The sequence below is a fragment of the Panthera leo genome, chromosome A2 (assembly GCF_018350215.1).
Source record: "Panthera leo isolate Ple1 chromosome A2, P.leo_Ple1_pat1.1, whole genome shotgun sequence".
NCBI lineage: Eukaryota > Metazoa > Chordata > Mammalia > Carnivora > Felidae > Panthera > Panthera leo.
In genome coordinates this window covers 167,472,602-167,489,692 of record NC_056680.1, presented here as the reverse complement: position 1 = coordinate 167,489,692, position 17,091 = coordinate 167,472,602, and the positions used below count along the sequence as shown (strand labels likewise).

Sequence of the window (17,091 nt, the reverse complement as noted above, 5' to 3'; positions counted from 1 at the left end):
GAGCGCGTCGCGGGCGCGGGCGGGCGGGTTTGAATCTGGTCCGAGCGCGGGAAACGGCGGGTTTCCGGGACGAGGTGAGCGCCGCGGTGCCGGCAGGCGAAGGGCTCCGGGCGGGGGCAGGGACCGGGAAGCGGCGGGGGTCGGTCAGGTGGAGCCCCCAGTCGCACAGCCTCCGCGTGGGCTCCACGGCCCGGCCGGTGGCTCTGCGGCGGTCCTGGGGCGGCGGGCACCGGGGCCCTGAGCGCGCCGACGCCCCGACTCCGGGGCCGAGTTCACAGAGGACCCCGGCCCTGGACCCAGGCTGCCCGGGAACCTGTCCCCAAGCGTATGTCGTCGTTCTGACGGGAGTGCTTTGCTCCGGGCGGGGGCTTGTTCGTGGGGGGGCTGGAGCGCAGCCCCACAGGTGGTGACAAGGCGACAGGCGCCTCCTTTGAACGCTCCTCCTAATTCGGTCCAGGCTCCTGTGTGAAGAGCGCCCTGCCGCCGTGGGGACGGATAACTGCGTGTGCGATGACGCCTCAGCCTGCAGGCAGCATCTGGCCGGACGGGCGCGGACGCGGGCACGAATAGTACGAGAAGCCGAAGGTGGCCCCTGCGGGGGGGGGGGGTAGCCTGGGACTTGGAAGCAGCTGCAGTCACGAGTGTCAGGAGATGGGGCGTTTGGTGGTGAACGCGGTCAGGACACGTAGATTGCCGTACTTGAGGCTGAGGTGCCGCGGGTGCCCTTGGGGGCGGAGCACGCCAGGGGCGTTCCCACGGGTCCACGGGAGGGGCAGAGTTCAGAGACCCGCGCGCAGGACGTGTGAGTCCGTGTCGCGAGCGCACCTTTTCGGAGTGTTTGTTTTTAAACCCATGGGCTGCTGCTGGCCATTATTAGTCGTCAAGCTTGTCGCCGGCCACCCTGCCTGCTGCCGGGCCAATCGGAAGTTCTGTTCTCTAGCTCAGCCCGCAGAGCCGAGGAGTGAGGTGGCCAGGCCCCAGTGGTACGCACTGGGCACACGTTATTTCCATTTTTGTGGGTTCAACTTAGACGTTAAGACCTGGAACCCGAGGTTTACGAGGACTTTCTGTCCCCGAAAGTGTTGTCATTGGTGCCAGTGACTTTCCAGATTGCTCTGTCTGTAAGGCCCGGGAGGTTCTCATTGGTTTCTGGAGCGAAGGGTCTGCTTGCATGTGTGCTCCATCACTTACCTTGCCCGTTGGCTGCTGGCTTTCAGCCCCGGGGTGCGAATGGGAAGTAGGGTTTCCCGGGGGAGCCGCCGCGGGCAGGGCGGTTGCACGCACTCCCTGGAGCTCTGGTCCCGGCGCGGGTGGGAGCGGGCTCCTGTGATTGGGCGCCTAACGGTCTGCTCTCCCTCCAGGCTCCCGGGGGGGCCCAGCGCCTCGCCCAGCAACGGGCGGCTGCGACTGCGTTGTTTTTGCGGAATGGCACTTCGGAGAGGCACAGTCTTCAGGATCTAGCGGCGGGGCTCCGCTTTCATTCTTTTTCTTCAGTACTTTCTTTGATTGTTCCCAAGGCACTTTCCCCCATGTTTTCATGGGGTCAGCCTTTTGTTGAACTGACTCAGACCTGCCTGAGCATCTTGCTAAGGCACTAAAGGGAGAGGAGGCGAGCCTCCTCGAGCCGTTTGGATTTCTTTCCTTTGTTGGTAACTTCATTGACAATTGGTAATAACATAGTGTTATGTTGATACTGTCCTCAGTAAAGAAAGTAAGGGAATTATTTTGTAGATGTAACTTGTTTTACGTCCGAATATTGTTAAAAACTGTCTACCATAGATGGCACAGGTTTTTGTTTTTTGTTTTGTTTTTTTGCAGTTTTGGATGTTAGTGCCAAATTATGTCGTGTAGGAAAAGATATATTTGCAAATTCAAGTTTCAGTATGACTGTGTTTTCTGCTTAGGGTTACAGAATAAATGCCATATGAAAAGCAGTTTCATCTGTCATGGAAAAACGAGAGACATTTGTACAAGCAGTGTCTAAGGAGCTGATTGGAGAATTTTTGCAGTTTATTCAACTTGATGTAAGTTTTATGTTTAGCTTTATTGTAATTTGGCTGTTAACATAAGACTTTTTTTAAAATCAGTACACAAATGAAATCTCGTAGTCTCAGTGAATCCTTAGGAACCAGGATTTATTTAAAAAAAAACAGGACTCTACTCAAATAGACCTGCTGACGGCAGGTACTCACAAATGGTATTTCCCGCTTCTTTTAGGAGAGTTGTAAGAATGCTGAGTGATGTAACACAGTGTGTTTCTATACACTTAAATATTTAGAGATCTCTTGCTGTGTGGGTGGCATAGTGAGTCCTCAAGTTATTTGGTCCTCAAGTTATTTACAGTGTTGTCGTGGATTCAGGTCTGGAAATACAACAGAGTAAAGACTCAGCTGGGGCAAGGGCATGGGAGGGTGCCCACATCCAGCCATGGACTCTTTCCTGTCCCAGTGGAAAGGCTATGGAGTAAACAGAAGTCAGCCAGTCAAGGAGGGATGTGGGGAAGGGTCTCAGAGTGAAGGGGATAACTTTACGGACCGGAGAAGGCACATTGTGTTTGAACTTGAAGGCGTTCGGTAGGGCTAGGGTGCAGAAAGCCAGGTCAGGAAGACACAAGGGCTGACGCTTGAATTACGTCAGACTTTCTTTATCATTTTAAGGAGCTGAGACTTTATCCTGAGAGGAGTGTGGGTTTGTATCCGAAGAATAGATGGAAGAGGGCCACATGAAAGCCTGGAGAGGAATGAAGAGGCCGTGCCCTGCGCGAGCTGTCAGTTGGGGGGGTGCTGTTGACTGGGTGTGCGCCAAGGAAAGGGTGAAGGCAGATCCCAGGTTTTGACTTGTGGTGCCTTCCAGTGAGATCTTGGATGTGGGAGGAAGGCAGGTTTGAGTGGGAAGATAGGCTCAGTTTGGGACGTTCTGGATGACTGTCGGGGGACAGGCACAAGTTGGTATCCAGCAGGTGGATGGATAGTATCTGAGGCCCAGGAAAGAGGCCTGGGGAGAGACAGATTTGGGTGTCCCCAGTGGCACGTGAAAGCTTCAGTCATGGGAACACACGGGATCATCTGTAGTGTAATGAGAGAAGCCTTGGACAGAACTCTGAGGAACCCAACACTTGAGGCACCACCTCTAAAATGCTCGTGACGTTGGGGCAGGAGACACATACCTCATGCAGTGAAGATTAAGTTAGTAGTCACTAAGAAGTAGAGAGGAACCTAACAGTAAATTTGTTGCTAGCAACATTCATGAAGTTATTTTTCTTTATAGGAGAGAAATGAGCTTATGAGGTGATTTTGTATTGTAAAATGGTACTCTGTAAACTTACACATACCAGCACACGTTCACGAGCAGCACATCACAGAAGTGTCTGTGAGAGCCAACTATTTAGATGTTACATTAATGTCTGCTTTAGTAGGAGTGTGGGTGATTTGTATTATATTAGATGTGCAGCACACATATAGTTTAAAGTTCGTAAGACTTGTTGCAAACTAGTATCGTAGCGTTAACTAAAATCACTAAATTGATGGTGATGAAGCTAAATGATAATGATCTGAAATCAAAAGGCAAAGCCAGCAACATTTGGGTGGCACAGTCCATGCAGGGTCACAGAGCACTCTCTGAGGTGCTTCCCTCCGGCTGTCCCCGTCACGTGCTGGAGAGCCTTGAATTGTCGCTCAGCAGCGGACATCTCAGTAGGATGCCGAGTTAGTCCTCGTATTAATAGCCATTAGTTTTAGTTCATGAATAGCACACCTTATTCACAGTAATTTAGTATGTCAATCACCACGTAGCTCTTAGTTAAACAAAAAAATGAAAATATGCAGGATTGTACATCACTTGTTTTCTTCAAGTTGAATGATACAAAGAGCCATTCTGTAGGTTTCACATGGTCAACCAAGCAGTTAAGTCTGTTGGAAGCCTGCTAGGTGGACCTCCCATCAATTCTGCTATAATGTCAGTTCTGCTATAATGCAGTATCACACTTTGCTAAAAATCACGTACTCTGCCGAATGGGCAATAAACAGAAGGATTATGGGAAAAATGGGGGTAAGGGCAGAACACTCAAAAACCTCACCAGTGACACATTTAAAAAAAGAGATAGTGACCTAATAAAAAAACAGCATTTTATACAAGTCAAATCACTAAGAAATACATAAATATGGGAGTAAACATGACATTTGCCTTGAAAAAGAGCCCGAGTTTGCGGGTGGAAGTGAGTTCCTGTGCTCCCCGGGGCTGGCCTGCTGACCCTGTGTGAGAGGAAGAGAACAGAGGAGAAAAGTACAGTCCAGGCTGGGAGGACTGGAAAGGTTGAAGAGAAGCCAGGTGGACAGAGAACTGGTCAGAGGGTTGCAGCACATGTGGGTTCCCAGGAGCTGGCTGGTGTCTGAGGTGTGTGTTTTGCGTGACTCAAGCTCTGCTCAGCAGGTGCGACTTTCTGCATTCACCTAGTGATGAAATCCCACATAGGCAAGCCAGAAATTTCCTTTTGCTCAAATTGTTCCCTTATGTATTAATTGCATTGGGACAAATCTGCATTTCAAAATAAGCATTGTGGAGCAGCACTGACTGTGCTGTCAGTAGTTCTTTGAGATTGGAGGGTCAGCGTTTAAGGAGTTTGTCCTGAGTGCCGTCTGGATGCCAGGCTCTGCTCTTGGCCTTGGGACACAGCATATACCAAGTTTCTGCCCAGAGGGAGTTGGTTTTTGGTGGTGGAGGGAGAGGAGGAAGCAGGGTAGGGGATGGGTGTCCAGGTGTGATTTTGGTCAGAGATTGGAATGGGCCCTGTGGAGACTGAGGGAGGAGAACTCTGGACAAGAGGGATGGGGACGGGGAGGCCCTGAGGCAGGTGCACACCTGGACAGCCCAGGTGGGGCTTTCCTGGGAGAGGAGGGAAGGTGGTAGGAGTTAGGGTGGGCAGGTAGCCTTGGGGGGGGGGGCCCTGGAGGGGCTACCTGCTCTCCTCTTTGCTGCTGAAATGACTGCAGAGTTAAAGGAAGGTTACGGGAAGAATAAGAATCCTGAATCTCCTGCACTTAGACTTGCCACTTGTCACCTGCCACATTTTCTTTATCATGCCCCACTTTTGCCTCTTCTTTTTGAGTCATTTGAGAGTCCATTGCAGGCATTTGTCTCATCCCTGAATATTTCAGCGTGGTTTGCCTAGACAAAGATACCCTCTTACGTAATCACAGCAAAAATCCTACAAGGCTATTTGACATTGGCACAATGATACTGTTACCTACAGTACACGTTTGTGTTTTTTCCCTGATCCAGGACCCTGTTCATGGTCACACATTACATTGAGTTGTCATGACTTGTTAGCTTCTTTAATCTAGAGAGTTTCTCAGGCTTAGTTTACTTTTCATGACATCGATGGTTTTGAAGAGTGTAGGCAGCTATTTTGTGGCATATCCTTCAGTTTGCCCTTACTTGATAGTTAGATACACTTGATACACCTTATGCATCTTGGCAGGAGCTGCATAAGTGGTGTTCTGTCTTCCTCAGTGGAGGCACATGGTGTCAGTTGGTCCTGTTATTGGTGAAGTTAGTTTTAATCAGCCACTCGCTCAGGTCGGGTGTCTGCCACATTTCTCTGTTGTGAAGCTGCTGTTGTACCTTCGTAATAAGTAATCGTAACTTGGGAAATAAGTTGTAATTAGGGAAATAGTCAAACTTCTCCTCATCAGACTTCTACCCACTGGTTTTAGTATCTGTTGATGATTCTTGCCTGGATCAATTATCACCACAATGTTGGTAACATTTGACTGTTTTGGTGATCACATTGGCTACAGGGAGTTCCTTTCAGATGGATCCTCTACCCTTTTGATAGTGGTTTCTATTTGCTGTATCAAAGAGTTGGTGAGGTCATCTGCTCAAAGTGAGACGAAGTGGTTGGCTCAGGGGTTTTAAGGATAGTTGAGAGGATCTGATGTAGTCTCATCGGCTAATGGGAGGATGATGTCTAGAGACGAATAAGAGGTTGAGGGCCCAAGTCAGGTTAGAGACCAGAAACTTCAAGTGCACTCAGTTGGCTTGGCTGCATTATTATTGTTGTTGTTGTTGTTATTGTATAGCATACTTTTGTAACCTGATTATAGGCGTGGAGATGGTGAACATCTGGATGGATTGATTTCAGAGAGGATTTTGCTAAGTGGGTGAAATTTTAAACTCCGAAGACTAGGATACTAGGGTGTAATAGGTAGAGGAGGAATCTGTTACTTTTTGTCTCATGATTCCTATACTTTTCCCTTTAGGAATGTATTTCACAAACTAAACCCAGCTCTTGAAATAATAATTAGCACTTAACCTTTTTTTTTTTTTTTTTTTTTTAAAACATTTATTCATTTTTGAGAGACAAAGTATGAGTGAGGGAGGGACAGAGAGAGAGAGAGGGAGATGCAGAATCTGAAGCAGGCTTCAGGCTCTGAGCTTTGTCAGCACTGAGCTGACGTGGGGTTCCAACTCATGGACCACAAGATCGTAACCTGAGCTGAAATCGGTTGCTTGACAGACTGAGCCACCCACGCGCCCCTAAACTTTTTTTGATGCCTGTTTTTAAAAAGGATGGAACTAAAATTTTGTATTTGAAATATAACAGTTGCTATTTATTTTTCAGAAAGATGCTTCTGACCCTTTCAGCCTAAATGAATTGCTAGATGAATTATCAAGGAAACAGAAAGAAGAGTTATGGCAAAGGCTCAAGAATTTATTAACAGATGTGCTATTGGAAAGCCCGGTGGCTGGATGGCGGATGGTGGAAGTCCAGGGTGAAGACAATATGGAAACAGAGCAGGATTCAAAAATGGTAGTATTGGTCTTTCAGATATATAATTTGTTACCTTTTCTTTGTTAAAAAATTGTTATTGTATATAATTTTAAGTTAAAAAATTTAAAGCTAGAAGTCTGTTTATTATAGTTTTACCTTTTCCAATCTTACCATTATTAATCTGCCATTCAGTGTTGGGTGTTCTTTTTGGACAAGTGACCTGTATTCAATTTTAATTCACTTTTTAGAGTAAGCTAGAAGTGTGGGTTGACTTTTATAAAATTAGTAACCTTCACATTTAAAAAAAATGATATTTTTTGTTAGAGAGAGAGAGAGAGAGACAGAGAGAGACTGCACGCACAGGGGAGGGGCAAAGGGACAGAGAGAGAGAGAGAGAGAGATGGAGAGAATCTTAATCAGGCTCCATGCTCAGTGAAAGGCCTGATGCAGGGCTTGTTACCATGACCCTGGGATCATGACCTGAGCTGAAATCAGGAGTCAGACACTCAACCGACTGAGCCACCCAGGTGCCCCTAAAAATTGTATTTTAAGTTGATTTTAATTCAATTGAAATTTGAATTTTCTCATTTGTAGAAGAAAAACCTAGAAATAATTCATGCAATTACATCTGTGATTCTTGCATCTGTATCTGTAATAAATGAAAGTGAGAACTACGAAGACTTATTGGAATGTGCAGTCGTGTTAAATGGTAAGTTGCATTTTTGATAATGTGGCATATTTAGAAGTGGGTATCAAATGATTCTCGGTAAAAGGAAGCTGGTCATCGTGTAGAAGCAGAAGGTGTTAAGGCATAACTTTGCATTCAAGCTCTTTTACTTTAGCTAGATAAGGAGCAAAGAAGTACTCTTTTTAAAAAAAAAAAATTTTTTTAACGTTTATTTATTTTTGAGACAGAGAGAGACAGAGCATGAACGGTGGAGGGTCAGAGAGAGAGAGGGAGACACAGAATCTGAAGCAGGCTCCAGGCTCTGAGCTGTCAGCACAGAGCCCAACGCGGGGCTCGAACTCACGGACCGTGAGATCGTGACCTGAGCTGAAGTCGGACGCTTAACCGACTGAGCCACCCAGGCGCCCCCCAGGGTTTTTTTTTTTTTAATTTTTGTTAACGTTTATTCATTTTTGGGAGACAGAGAGAGACAGAGCATGAGTGGGGAAGGGGCAGAGAGAGAGACACACACACAGAATCTGAAGCAGGCTCCAGGCTCTGAGCCGTCAGCACAGAGCCAGACACAGGGCTTGAACTCATGAGCTGCGAGATCATGACCTGCGCTGAAGTCGGATGCTCAACCGACTGAGCCACCCAGGTGCCCCGCAAAAATAATTTTAATTAATGAGTTTTAAGACAAATCACCCAAGTGCCCTCACCCTCACTCTGTGAATAAATTAGTGACACGTGACACTTTCCTATCAGACTGTTCGTTCTTAGTGTCTCTTGGATTTATGTATCTGTTTTATCCAGAATTCTTGCATGAGATACAAGGTCTTACTAAGAAGTTCCCTCCTGGGGCGCCTGGGCGGCTCAGTCAGTTAAGCATCTGACTTCGGCTCAGGTCATGATCTCAAGGTTTGTGAGTTCGAGCCCCGCGTCGGGCTCTGTGATGTCACTTCGGAGCCTGGAGCCTGCTTTGGATTCTGTGTCTCCCTCTCTCTCTGCCCCTCCCCCACTCACAGTGTCTCTTTCCGTCTCTCAAAAAATGAATAAATGTTTAAAAAAAAAAAAAAGAAAGAAAAGAAGTTACCCCTAATCAGTATATAACTAGATCCGAAAGCTTTGTGAACGTTACTACAGTTTATTTTCAGTTCCCAAATAATTGTTGTATAAAATGAGTAGCACTAGTATTGTAGTTTCTCCTAACTTCCCATTAATTCAGGGATTGTACATGGATGTAATGGCATTCAGATATCTATGGATTATAATTATGAGCGTAATATTAGTATTTTAATTTTATTCTTGAGCTTTTCTTTTACTAAAAGCACTGAAGTTTTTATGTTCATTATACTAATTGCTTTTACTGTTTTTCACCAGTGAGCCAGAATTTGAGGCCAGCCTATCGAGGGACAGTTGTAGTGCATTCGTGGTCACTACCCCTGACCTGGCTTCAGTGTCGAGTGTTAATAACTGTGGGTGTCGTTGCACTTAGGTTCGGGTAGTTTTAGTACAAGTTTCTCTTAAATTACGGTTTGGGGCAGTGTGACCTGCGTCTTCCAGTTCTAAAATTCTGTATTCTGTTGGGTCTGCTCTCACAACAGTAGTAAACAGTTTTTTTAAGTTAACATCATTTGTCTTCTATAAATAATGTTTATAAATTTTGGCAAGTTAAAGATAAACTGATACTTGCTTAGTGAACATTTGTAAGTCATAGTACTTTACAATTTAAAGTACATAATACTTTACGTAGTACTTTACACAAATACTGGTTTGCTGTACTAACTGGACATATCCTGTGCTCTGTGTTAGGTATTTTATATGCGTTACCTGAATCTGAAAGAAAGCTGCAGAACGCCATTCAGGATTTGTGTGTCATGTGGTGGGAGAAAGGCCTGCCTGCCAAGGAAGATATGGGAAAGACTGCTTTTATCATGCTATTAAAGAAGAGTCTGGAGACTAAAACAGTATGTTTACTTTTTAAAATGCATACCTTCCTGGGGTGCCTGGGTGACTCAGTTGGTTAGGCGTCTGACTTTGGCTCAGGTCATGATCTCACAGTTGGTGAGTTCGAGCCCCACATCGGGCTCTGTGCTGTCAGCTCACAGCCTGGAGCCTGCTTCAGATTCTATCTCTCTCTTTCTGCCCCACCCCCGCTCGCACGCAGTCTCTCTCTCAAAAATAAACATTAAAAAAAACCAAACATACCTTTCTTTAAAAGCACATGTGTTCATATCAGTTAGGAATTATGTTTGCTTGTAAGTGGCCTGACTGCAGGTCCTTCCCAGTTAGGGTCTTGGTCTTTTTTTTTTTTTTTTTTTTAATTTTTCATTTTTTTTATGTTTATTTTTAAGAGCAATAGAGACAGAGCATGAGCAGGGGAGGGGCAGGGAGAGAGGGAGATACAGAATCCGAAGCAGGCTCCAGGCTCTGAGCTTTCAGCACAGAGCCTGACGCGGGGCTTAAACCCACAAATCGTGAGATCGTGATCTGAGCTGAAGTCAGACACCCAACCCACTGAACCACTCAGGTGCCCCCCACCCCAGATACTGTCTTTTTAACTTAGGATGTTCAGAGGTGGGCAGTCAAGGGTGGGCAGGGGCGGTGGCTCCACATATCAGTCTCATGCAGGCTTTGTCCATCTTCTGGGGTGTATGGCCCCCATCCTTCCTCTTACCACTGCATGGTTGCAAGGTGGCTGCTGCACCTCCACTTTCTGGTGTGAGTTCCAGGCAGGAAGAAGAGGCAGGGAAGCAGCAAGGCGAGATCTTCTCAGAAACTCTCAGCTTGTATCCAGCATACAGAACCTGGTCACATGGCCACATCTCTGCTGCAGATGGGGTTTTTGAAGGGATACATTGCCAATGTTAAAAGTAGAGATATTTTTAGTAGTGAAGAAGGGATGGGATGACAGATAGGTGAGTGGGAGTGGCTGCCTGTGTCAGTGCGGTCCTCTGAGAGGCAGACCCCACCACGGGCTGCCCAGGACTGCATGTACGCAGTGAAGGAGGAAGGGGGCAGGAGTGGTAGGGAAAGCCTTCAGGCTTAGGTGCAGGTGCCACACCTGTGGGAGGTGGGGTGTCAGACTGCAACCTAGGCCTGAAGAGGTTTTGGGAACGCCAAGGGAGAGCAGGGTTGAGGATTGGATTGACTGAGTAGAACTTCCATACAGCACCCAGTGCTCCTCATAACGACTGCCCTCCTTATGTCTGTCACCATCTAGCCCATCCCCTGCCCACTCCACCAACTGAGGATTGAGTTTAACTTGGTCCACTTCTCAGCCTTTAATCTTTGGTGTGCACTTAAGAAATCTAGAAAAAGAACAGTTTTTCCCCCTGATCAGAACAACAGATACTTAGGTTCATCTTAAGACAGTTGGGCAAGTGAATAAAAGGGAAAATGAGGAAGATAAAAATCACCCATAATTCCACTACCTAAGGTGATCATTGCTATTAGAGGGATATTTAGGAATTTCTCTTTATCTTTCTCTCCCTCATATTTTTACTTCCTTATGACAGATTTCTAGAAATGTAATTCATAGGTCAGTGGATTTGAGCTTGATGTACATTTGGAGCTCTTGGTACACATTGCCAACAGCTTTGTAGAAAGCTTGCACTTAATCACACTCTCCCTGTCCGTGTGTCTGTCCCACCATGGCCTCCAAGGATCCACCAGTTTGGTGACAGAAAAGACCCTTTGTGGTTGTGCCCTCAGCTTGCCATAGGATTGAAGAATACTTGTTTGCATCAGGATTTATCCTTAAGCCGTTGTCGCTTTATCTTTTTAAAATCTGTTTTAAAAAAGATCCATTTTCACTGCCTTTTTATCTTTTTAATAAAAAAATTTTATTTATTTGTTGATTCATTTATTTAAAGATTTTAAAGTAATCTATACACCCAATGTGGGGCTCAAACTCATAACCCCAAGATCCAAGAGTCACACGCTCTACCAACTGAGCGAGCCAGGTGCCCAATATGGGGCTATTTCAATTTAACTTGTAGTGAAGAAACTAAAAGCTGGGTCCCTCACCAGCTTGGTCCCTCACCAGTCATGGTTCTGTGCTCCGAAGCCCAATGGGGCTGGTGGTCGCCGCAGTGCTCGCTACAGACTAGGGCGTGCACAGCGCAGAAACTGGACGGCACTGCCTGTCAGTGCTTCCGTTTGCTTTTGCCATTTTTCCCTTTTTGATGAACAATCCAGAGTTGTAATAATTTATAATATAAGGTATTCTTATGACATATTTGAAATGTGACTTTATTTATTAAAAACTAATGTTTTTGTTTTTTATGTCATTCCTAGGGTGTAGACATATGTCGGCTTTGGCGTATTCATCAAGCTTTGTATTGCTTTGATTATGATTTAGAGGAAAGTAAAGAAATTAAAGATATGCTGCTTGAGTGTTTCATAAGTGTTAAGTATATCAAGAAAGAAGAGGTAACTGGGTTTTTCTTTTTTGGTGTTTTGTGAACTGCTTTTTAATGGATGTTTTTCCTAAGTTCATGTAGTTGATGATGTACCATGCTCAGTGTTTTAATGAAGGAGTCAGCCTAGCCATCAAGAGTTACTTTATTTATTGCACATTTTTACTGCATAGCAGTATGATGCAAACACTTTACAAATCATTGCTTATTTCATCATTAAATGAGATGGTGATAGGTGGCTGTGTGAATCGTGGGGGAACCATGGTTATAGTTTAAGTCACGAATGATTAAAAACAAGTTTGAGAATACACTTCCTGGTGCATCAGACCCGACCCTCTGCCCTAATTCCAGGTTATTGGCACATACTGAGAACTGTTGTCAAGTGGTGTTCTTGATTTCTTCTTTCTAGCCATCCAGTAAATCCAAAGAGAGGCTTCTGTTCACTGCTGCACTGTCCATTTTGGTGGCCATTCCCCTATGTCACTACTGAGCACATGAAATACGGGCAGATTGTGGCATTAAGTGAAAAATATGTGGATTCAAAACTTAGTATGAAGAAAGAATGTAAAATAGCTCATTAATAATTTTTATATATTTATTACATATTTAAATGCTAATGTTTTGGTTGTACTGGTTTCCATAAATACATTATTAAAATCAATAATAGGGGCACCTGGGTGGCTCAGTTGCTTAAGCATCAGACTTCAGGTCATGATCTCATGGTTCATGAGTTTGAGATGCATCAGGCTCTGTACTGACAGAGCAGAGCCCATTTGGATTCTTTGTTTCTTGTGCGTGCGTGCGCACGCTCTCTCTCTCTCTCAGCCCCTCCCTCCACACTCATGCTCTCTCTCTCTCTCAAAAATATTAAAAAAAAAAATTACTTTAGCCTTTTTTACTTTTATTAATGTGGCTATTAAAAGATTAAAAGTTACAGAGAGGCTTGCATGGTTTTATTGGACAGTTCTGATTTGTTATCTTAGTATTCTTCTGTCGTCTTATTTTATTAAACATTGACTATATTCCCATGCCAGAGGTACAGAGAAGAATATTGTTTTTGTTGCAGAGTATAGCCTTTGTTTCTGTTTGCTTGTTGCTTGCAGACGTATATGAGGCAGAAGGAGGGAGTCCTCACAACTCCCTGAAGTAGGTGGGGAGGGACTCTCAGAGGAGGACGAGTACCAGTTCTGAGGCCCTTAAGTGAACAATTTTTTTCACGGTCTTGCAGCTAGTCAGGGGCAAAGACACGGTTTGACCCGATTTGTCCACTCCAGGGCACCCTCTCCCGTCAGCTAGGTTAAAGGACCATATGTGATTACTGACCGTACTGACCAAGGGTCAGAAAGGCTGTTTTTAGATCCCTGTTTGTTCACTTACTAGGTGGTTGATCAGACTACCTGGAACCTCGTGTTTCCTTCTGTAAAATAGGAACAAGGGTGTTTCTCTCAGGATTCCTGAGGAGCGCACGAGGTGATGTGCATAGAACCTTTAGCACAGGTGCTGGCAGGGACTGAGCGCTTGGGAGGTTCCCTGACTGTGCTTACTGCTTTTACTGCATCATCGTTGTTGGAAAAGGCACTAGACCTGAGGCCTGTGCCCTCAGCATCTCCAGGACTGTGGTTAAAGTTAAGGACAGTAAAGCAGCTGAGAGTGGGTTCAGACAAGTAAACTCTATTTAGAGTGACTTATCTATAGTACACGGTGACCTGCACATCAGCTTATGTGTGTGTAAGTGCAAGTAGGTAGTATAGACGTAAATTTTTGTGTATGTTAATGCTCCTCTTTTATTTAAATTGATGTCTTTTGGATTTACAATATCCAAACTTGGTTTCTTAATCAGTCATTGCTTTAGTTAGGTCAGTTTTGTCATTCTCAGTAAATGACAAATATCTTGTGCTATAATGGCAAATTACTTCCGGTAAATACTTTTTGTTTTTAACTTGCCTGTTGCAAGCATGGTCCCCTGCCATTTATATCAAAGTGTGTTGCATTGCCATAGGATTCCAGAGACAGTAGTGGTAGACTGGTAAGCAGTGAAGAGATGATGGTGCTGTTCACTGGGAAAATTCTTGGAGGATGTATTTTTTGTGCTCTATGGAGTACAAGTATCATTACTGCTTTTTGGGTCTACGTGTAATTTAGTAGTATGTGTATAAATTAACATGGGCAATGTGTGTATTTGAAAATTCTAGTTTGGTAGATACTTAGCCTCTTAACTTTACAGATCCTCACTTTTCTCATTTATAGAAGGTGATAGCAACTGATGTTCAATTCCCTCCCATCTCCAAATGCTAGATTTCAAGCGTACTTTGATTTTAGGTTATGCAGACATCCATGCCAGAGCCAGAATGAAATGTTTGTGGGCTAATTAGCTATTGGGCAGCATGGTAAACGCGGAATCCTGTGGTCCAGCAAAGGAGCTCAAGGGTGTCTTCTGGCTCTTGCCCTGCTGCTCAGCTGCTTCACTCCAGGGGCTTCCACTGCTGTCCTGAGTTACAGTTATGGATGCTTCCTTTGTTAGTGTTACTAAACATCCAAAGAATTATTTGTTTTTTAGTTACTGCAAAATTTTTACTTGGTTGCTATTTCAACATTATGTCTTTTGGTTGCAATTTCAACATTGTATCTTTTTTATCATTTACAGGGAAGAAGATTTCTTAGTTCTCTCTTCAGTTGGAATATACATTTTATTAAAATGATCCATGAGACCATTAAAAACCAGTTACAGGGATTACCAAAGTAAGTATGAAAGGTAATTAATATTTTGTGCTGTCTTTTTTTTTTTTAATTTTTTTTGTGTTTATTTTTAAGAGTGACGGAGAGCGTGAGCAGGGGAGGGGCAGAGAGAGAGGGAGACACAGAATTTGAAGCAGGCTCCAAGCTCCGAGCTGTCAGCACAGAGCCCGATGCGGGGCTTGAACTCATGAAACGTGAGATCATGACCTGAGCTGAAGTCAGACGCCCAACCTACTGAGCCACCCAGGCGCCCCAATATTTTGTGCTGTCTTAATCTGATTATGAAATCGTCAATTTGGCCTGACCTTTTTTTTTTTTTTTAACGTTTTTTATTTATTTTTGAGACAGAGAGAGACCGAGCATGAACGGGGAAGGGGCAGAGAGAGAGAGGGAGACACAGAATTGGAAACAGGCTCCAGGCTCTGAGCCATCAGCCTAGGGCCTGACGCGGGGCTCGAACTCACGGACCATGAGATTGTGACCTGAGCTGAAGTCGGACGCTTAACCGACTGAGCCACCCAGGTGCCCCTGGCCTGACTTTTTAAGTTATATTAATGTATTGGAAACTTTAGAAACTATCTCTTATTTATTATGTACTGTTTTTATTGTGTACTGTTATTTTTTTTAATGTTTATTTACTTTTGGGGGGGGAGAGAGAGTGCACAGTGTGAGTGGGGAGAGGGGAAGAGAGAGGGAGACAGAGGATCCTAAGCAGGTCCCATGTTGCCAGTGCAGAGCTTGATGTGGGACTCAAACTCACGAACTGTGAGATCATGGTCTGAGCCGAAATCAAGAGTCAGACAGATGCTCAGCTGACTGGGTCAGCCAGGTGACCCTGTATTGTTATTTTAATTATGTGTTCATTATGTACTGTGGTATCACTGGATAGTTTTTTCCTTGCTATGGGAAATCATTCTTTTTCAGTAATGACGTTGAAATTAAGATTTTTTTTTTTTAATGTTTACTTATTTTTGAGATAGAGAGAGACAGAGCATGAACGGGGGAGGATCAGAGAGAGAGGGAGACACAGAATCTGAAGCAGGCTCCAGGCTCTGAGCTGTCAGCACAGAGCCCGACGTGGGGCTTGAACCCATGGACCATGAGATCATGACCTGAGCCAAAGTCGGACGCTTAACCGACTGAGCCACCCAGGCGCCCCTGAAATTAAGATTTTAATTTGTGTTCATTCTTTAGTAAATTATTTGCCAGTTAAATCTTAGCCTCATTCGCAGTAAATTCCATGTCACTTGCACTTCTGACACCATGAGTGTAACATCTGCTCCCCAGTTTACCGTGATTGAGCTTTGTAGTTTGGTGGGAAGGGTCCTGCAGGGTAAGAGTCTAGGCATACGTGCACGAGCCTGAGTGCCCAACATCTTGGAAACTAACAGCAGTCGAAACTGTCACGGCAAATGTTTGAATGTTTGCTGTGTGGCAGGTAAAGAGCTCAGTGCCTAATCCGCTCTGCAACTGAATACTTAGTGTGCGTTTTAAAACTGAATTCTTAAACTCTTGAGGTGGGCTTGGTTACTGAGTTTCCCTCTGTCAGGCAGCGTGTGTAAGTACTGAGCTGAGCTTTGACTCTGAATCCCTATCACAAAGCCCCTGATGTTCGCAAGAATGCTTTTTCCTCCTGTTTCCTCACTGGCAAAATATTTGGGTTGAACAGTAGATTTCTAAACTGTGATTCTAAAATCAACTCTGGTATTTTAGGGCTCCCTAAACTTGAGGGAATTAGTAGTCTGGAAAGTCCAAAATTGACTCCCAAGTCGAAATTTTATTTATATTTAAACATTCTTTACCAACCTTGACTGAGAAGGAAGAAAATTGATACTTCAATTCCCCTTCTCAAAATCCCTTCCCTTTTCTTCTCTCTACTGCAGGTAGATAACCTGTTCCTGCAGGTACTTTGCAGAGCACTAGTCTGTGGTGGGGTTCCTCCTGTTCTAGGATAGGAGGGGACCTGAAATGATACATTAAAAGTGTGATTGTTTGGGGGGCGCCTGGCTGGCTCAGGTGGAAGAGCATGTGACTCCCCATTTCGGGCTCGTGAGTTCAAGCCCCACTTTGGGTGTAGAGACTACTAAAAAAAAAGAAATAAACTTAAAAAAAAAGTTTGAACTTTCACTAACTTTTTTTTTTTTTTTTAAATAGATCTTTGATGGTACACATTGCAGAAATTTATTTCAGAGCTTGGAAAAAGGCTTCAGGGAAAATATTGGAGGTATTTTCTTTCCATTTTATTAAATGTTAACATTTATTTTTGTCGTATTCTAGTTACCAAATAAGTCATCACAGATAGTCATTTAATATCTGTGTTGATGCTCTTTGTCAAAATAATGGCAGATAATGAGACTTTATGTGATGGGGATTCACTCTCATTCCTATAAATTTTCGTGCTCAGCCACAGACCCAGGACTCTCGCCACCCACTGGGATGTGCAGTTTGAGTGAAGTCAAGATTTGCCGAGTAGCATTTTGGTAGCTTTGTTAGGTCTG

General features: G+C 44.5%; 1 protein-coding gene across 15 annotated transcripts in view; it reads left to right on the top strand.

The window, feature by feature from the left end:
• NCAPG2 (non-SMC condensin II complex subunit G2) overlaps window positions 1-17,091 on the top strand; it is a 74,110-nt gene continuing 57,019 nt past the window's right edge. For 7 of the 15 annotated variants that reach the window (XR_006199445.1, XR_006199444.1, XR_006199446.1 and 4 more), the window contains exons 1-10: window positions 305-325; window positions 458-569; window positions 1,362-1,668; window positions 1,905-2,024; window positions 6,620-6,808; window positions 7,364-7,478; window positions 9,249-9,403; window positions 11,736-11,870; window positions 14,502-14,596; window positions 16,748-16,817. Coding sequence is in view for 11 of the 15 variants with exons in the window: in XM_042927256.1 (XP_042783190.1) it covers window positions 1,947-2,024; window positions 6,620-6,808; window positions 7,364-7,478; window positions 9,249-9,403; window positions 11,736-11,870; window positions 14,502-14,596; window positions 16,748-16,817 (837 nt within the window). In the remaining 4 variants the exon portion in view is untranslated. Of the gene's footprint in view, window positions 75-274; window positions 326-457; window positions 586-1,361; window positions 1,669-1,904; window positions 2,025-6,619; window positions 6,809-7,363; window positions 7,479-8,249; window positions 8,355-8,816; window positions 8,912-9,248; window positions 9,404-11,735; window positions 11,871-14,501; window positions 14,597-16,747; window positions 16,818-17,091 lie in introns of those variants that run through there. The other 8 variants (XM_042927251.1, XM_042927258.1, XM_042927250.1 and 5 more) reach the window with 8 other exon arrangements.